This window comes from Conger conger, chromosome 14 (genome assembly GCF_963514075.1).
Source record: "Conger conger chromosome 14, fConCon1.1, whole genome shotgun sequence".
Classification (NCBI taxonomy): Eukaryota; Metazoa; Chordata; class Actinopteri; order Anguilliformes; family Congridae; genus Conger; species Conger conger.
In genome coordinates, this window is record NC_083773.1 from 33,773,449 (window position 1) to 33,779,033 (window position 5,585).

At 44.0% G+C, this 5,585-nt stretch overlaps 1 protein-coding gene across 1 annotated transcript; it reads right to left on the reverse strand.

The window, feature by feature from the left end:
- Window positions 1–1,243: 1,243 nt before the first annotated feature.
- Window positions 1,244–5,200, reverse strand: ccdc115 (coiled-coil domain containing 115). Its single transcript, XM_061220623.1, has 6 exons — window positions 5,062–5,200; window positions 4,658–4,808; window positions 3,019–3,122; window positions 2,685–2,797; window positions 2,067–2,252; window positions 1,244–1,467 (listed from the first exon to the last, which is right to left on the reverse strand). The coding sequence occupies exons 2-6, from the start codon at window positions 4,796–4,798 to the stop codon at window positions 1,292–1,294; spliced, it is 720 nt and encodes a 239-aa protein (XP_061076607.1). The 5' UTR covers window positions 4,799–4,808; window positions 5,062–5,200; the 3' UTR covers window positions 1,244–1,291.
- Between the last annotated feature and the right edge of the window lie 385 nt (window positions 5,201–5,585).

The following is a 5,585-nucleotide window of genomic DNA, read 5'->3' on the forward strand; positions in this document are numbered from 1 at the left end:
TGGGAAATTTGTGTTTGGTCGATCATATCTTTGTTGTCACTGGATTATTAGCATTGTACTTTATATCGTTGGAAAGGACATTAGTAAGGATCATGCATTTGTGGGATGAGCAGCACAGCTGATTATGTGGGTGGGGTCCCAAGTGAAATTTCCCTGCCAATGTCAAACAGTGTATCCTCCTGTTGGGACTGACTCTATTGTTTTGAGTTTTGAGCTGCCATTGAACATTACTCAGATCAAATTTCCCTGCTCCCGGTCTTATCTCTCCGTGGTGATGAGACCTGTTTCCTGGCAGGCTGCCCAGATGAACAGAATGAGCTGCAGAAACTCCAAAAGTCACCATGAAAACACAAGAACAGCATCCCATAATAGTTTAGCCGTGAAGAGGTTGAAAGTGCACCAAAAATAGGTCTAGGATCAGTTTTGCCATTTAAGTCAATATCTTGAGGCTGAGTTTATGCTTGAGACCTGAGCCTAGATCAGCCCTTAGAGCCAGTTTCTCCCTAGAGCATGCTGGACTAAAGCCTGATTCACGCTTCATCTGACAGCCTCTGTTCAGTGGTTCCAGAGCTGGCAGAGGATCCGTAAAGAGCAAAAATAGAGTGTGTGTGTTGCCAAAAAATAATCGTACAAAGCAATTTTATTCTCTCTGTAGAGCATGCTGTTGCACGGAGCAGACTGGAACTATGAATGCAACCACCATACAGAGTCTCTGGGCAGTACCGTATCACCCTTCCGTACATCCCCTCCGTGAAGTTGGAATCAGGCTTAAGGTGCTGTGTCTGTGGCAGAGGTTATTAATGCTGACGAGGCTCTTGCAGGAAACTGCGTAAAGCACAAAGCAAGCATTATGGTGTATGTATATGCATGTGTATGTATATGCATGCTAAACTGCGTTTGTCCAGAATAAATGCATATAGTAGTGAAATGAATAAAGCTCATTATTGATTCCTAAACAAATGTAAACTTCTTTCTGATGTTGTTCACTTATATTTTCCACTGGATTAAATGAGAATAAAAACCACTGCATTCGTAATTCGTCATATATTTATGGCTTTTATAATTAAGTGAAAATAAATACGGCATGAAATGCACATTCACATTTAACTGAATCATTCTCCTTTTGTGGAGTAACTAATGACAAAACAGCATTCAGCACCCCCCTCCCCCCCAAGAAAATACTGGAAACATTACATTCAAATCAACTAAAAAGAAAATTGAATGCAACCCCCCCCCCCCCCCCAATCAGTGTTCAGGCCTCCTTCTAATCCACCGTACGTCAGAGCTAGGTTCAGGAGTCCGATGCGCTTTCCTCCTCGCTCTGTCTGACATTTCCTGTGTCTTTCTGTTTGTCTGCCTCTGTAGATTGGGTCTCCTCCTGTTTGTTCCCCATCAGCGCCTGTAGCTCCTTCCTGGTAGCCACCACCGTGCACTGCAGAGTGGCCACTTCCGCAGACAGCTCGACCACTGGGGGGAGAGAAGGAGTTTTGCTTTCTTTAAGGAGCTCTGAAACATTCTCAACTGATTATTTAATCCATTCATGTGTTTAGCGTGTTGATGCATTTTTTGATGCACACACATTTTAGCAAACAGGCTGGTGCAATAGCTCAATGAGGCAGCAAAACATCCACTACTCTCTCACTCCCTTACATTACATTAATGACGCTCTTATCCAGAGCAACAAACAGTTGATTAGACTAAATAGGAGACAATCCACCCACTGGACTTGCTCAGGGGCCCAACGGCTGTGCAGATCTCATTGTGGCTACACCGGGGATCGAACCACCTACCTTGCGGGTGCCAGTCACGTACCTTTACCACTACCCTACAGGCTACACATCACCCTGTGGAGCTGTTTGTTACAGTCAGCACGACAGTCTGGATTCCACCAGACGATGAGGTACTTCCACAGCCTTCTTTACGCTAAAGCTGAGCTGGTCTCACCCAGATTAGTGGCAGCAGAAGTCAGTACCCTGAAGCCACAGGCCTGTGAGGAAACCGACTCCAGCCCCAGGCCTGGGTTTGTGGAGTGGTCCCTCTCACCTACATCCTGCTCACACACTCACCTTTCTTGAAAGATGCCTGGGCTTGTTTTAGACTCTGAGGAACCAAGATGCCAAACCACTTGAGAGGATCCTGGTGCTGGGACATTCCTTGATTTGGCGGGCTAGTTTCCCTGGAAACACAAGCCCGAGGGGCCGCTGGCTGGTCCTTGGGATTCTCCTCTTTAGTGACTCCCCGTCTCCTGACACCTTTAAATACAAATATGCAATGTCAAAAAAGGAATTCAGCTCATCTAGCTTCACCATAAGACAGCATCCAGCTTAAACCTGAACTACAGCAGAGAGATCCAGCCAATCACTCAACACTGCTGATTGGACACCTGGTCATGGGGCACATCACGACAATGCGTCATTTAGCAAGAAAAGGTGCCCCCCCAGGTGTTTGTGTCGCTTGTGTGACAAACGGTAAGGCTTTAAGAACATAAGACTATGAAATGATGAGTAGAGGCCAATCAGCCAATCTAGGCCCATCATTTACCACCAAACTAGCCAGCATTGCATTAAGCCTCGACTTCCCCTCGGGTCTCTCCATTATCAGGCAAAGTGATTCCACAAGATTAAAAAACATATGACCATATGAGGAAAAATAAAAAATAAAATAAAAAAAATAAAAATTTCTACCTTCGTCTTTTGGACCAATGTCTTCCACTCGCCCGAGGTCCTTTTCCAAATGTTGTGATCTCAGGCACTCCACTCTCTGTGCATCAAACTCTGCCTCTCCGTTCTCCAGGAGCCTGGGGAGCAAACAGCTGGTATGTCAGAAACAGGGTCAGCATACTCAATCCAGCTTCTCTACAAAACCCTGAATTCCTTGCACATTCGCACAAGTACAGCGACTTCTTAGCCATATAACTTAACAGCAAAAAAAATTGGGGCCCATTCTTATTCTTTCTCTCTCCCTTTCCCTTTATGCGTCTCCCTGCTGCATATGTGACAAGAGCTGCAAATACTGTACCTGACATTAATTTGAACTTGCGGCTCAATTTCGTTGCCGTACTGCAGAGTTGAAACTTGCTTGTTTCCCATGGAATATCGAGCTTTGGAGATCGAGAACCAGCCCTGGGGACACAGACACACGCACGCACGCACACACACACATGCATACACGCATATGTGTTAGGTATTGCCTTTAATGTCATACCTAAGCAAATCAAATGAGTGGTTCATTCATTCATTCATTCATTCATTATCTTAACCTGCTTATCCTGAACAGGGTCGCAGGGGGGCTGGAGCCTATCCCAGCATACATTGGGCGAAAGGCAGGAATACACCCTGGACAGGTCGCCAGTCCATCGCAGGGCACACACACCATTCACTCACACACTCATACCTACATGCAATTTAGACTCTCCAATCAGCCTAACCTGCATGTCTTTGGACTGTGGGAGGAAACCAGAGTACCCGGAGAAAACCCACGCGAACACGGGGAGAACATGCAAACTCCGCACAGAGAGGCCCCGGCCGACTGGGATTCGAACCCAGGACCTCCTTGCTGTGAGGTGGCAGTGCTGCCCACTGCACCATCCTTGCCACCCTTGGTTCAGTAATAAAGGCACAAAATACTGCATAGTAGATTTGCATTTCTTTATGAAAGAATTGTGTGCCTGCTTGAAGTGAGTTGCGGTTATCTCACTTCAGCAGCCATAATCTGTGTGAAAGTTCACACTGAAGAGCCTCCAGAAAGATACTCAAGAAGAATACTCAATTTCAAAGCCACTGCGGACAGCCTTGTGTTTCAATTGACAATATATCAGTATCCAAATGGAAAGGCAATCATTCATAGGGGAATCACTACCATTTCAATCACAAGATTGCCTGCAATGCCACACTCCATTTCTGCCACAGAAGGATATCTTGCAAATACTTAGTATTGAATTAAGCTGCATCATTGCCTACTACAAATAGCTACACTCAGTGAGCACTTTATTAGACTTAATATTTAGACTTATTAGACACGTTGTGTGTTCACAGATGCTCTACAGCAGGGGTCTCCAATCTTATCCTAAAAGGGCCGGCGTGGGTGCAGGTTTTTGTTTTAACCCAGCAGTAACACACCTGATTATACTAATGAACTAATCGTGGTCTTTAATCAAGACCTAGATGAGTAGAATCAGCTGTCTTAGTCCTGTGCTAAAACAACAACCTGTACACACACCGGCCCTTTCTGGATAAGATTGGAGACCCCTGCTCTACAGCATCCCATTGTTGTAATGTGTGGTTATTTGCATTACCGTCACCTTCCAGTCAGCTTTGACCAGTCTGGCCCTTCTCCACTGACCTCTATTATTAACAAGGTGTTTTTGCAGAACTGCTGCTCACTGGATGTTTTTTGTTTTTCGCACCATTCTCTGCAGACTTTGGAGAGACAGTTTGAGATATTCAAACCAGCCTGTCTGGCACGCTTTGGATAAAGGCACTATATAAAAACCATTTACCATTTACCTGCCACATGATTGGCTGATTAAATATTTGCATTAACAAGCCGGTGTACAGGTCTACCTAATGAAGTGCTCACTAAGTGTATATAATTTAGCTAAATTGTGAAATGGACGGCCTGAGAAAGAAGACAGTTTTACTAGGAAAACTGTTCATACCTGCTCGATGAGGGAGTTCAGCCGCTCCCGTTTCTCTTCGAGTAGCTCCAATTGGTCCATGAAACGCAGGAGACATTCGTCTATGCGTTGCGAGGCCTCGTTTATTTGGACACCCATTCCTTGAGTTAAGTTAGCTAGCATCCAATGGACTCTGGTAGACAGTAAATGCGCAACATCGTTTATATTAAGTCAAAACTTACACACAAGACAACGGATAGATCGTAGCTAAATAGACAGCTAACAAGTTATTATAAGGGTTAGCCCAACATATGTGGCTGCATCTACTTGCTATAATGGCGCTAGCTCAATTAACAATTATAGTTAGCTAAGTAGCTGTAATGATGAGGAAGTGTGCTTCCTTTGTTTGCTTGCTAAATACAGAAATATACCACTGTATTACTTACATATATTCGTTAGCGAACTATTCCTCGGTGAGCACAAATTAAAAGATGTTGAAGGTTTATAATACTAACTAACTAGCCACATAGCAAAAGCGGAACTGTTTTGTGTCTGACTAGTCATGTGATAAACCCGTTTTCTTCTTCTTCAGTTTGTTGTACAGTAATCTGCTGCTTAATACGTGTATACTGCCACCTACTGCAACTGAGTGTCATATCCTCCTTCCCAGATCGGTCAATGGACCTACTGTATATTTATAAATTATTTTTTGCATTTCTCTACCCCCGTTATTGTTAGCAAACAGTCCACACAATATCAAATTATTTTAATATTTTCCCATGTGTGCTCCCTGTCCTTCAAATACTGTGTACATTACATCAGAATATTCAAATATGTCTGGCACCACACAGTGTGGACAGTTGCAGTTGCTTCCTATTTTCAATCATAATGAATAGTTACGCCCCAAATTACATAATGAATCATATCATCCTTTTTACATTTTCCTATGATTGCCCTCCCCGCAATTGAT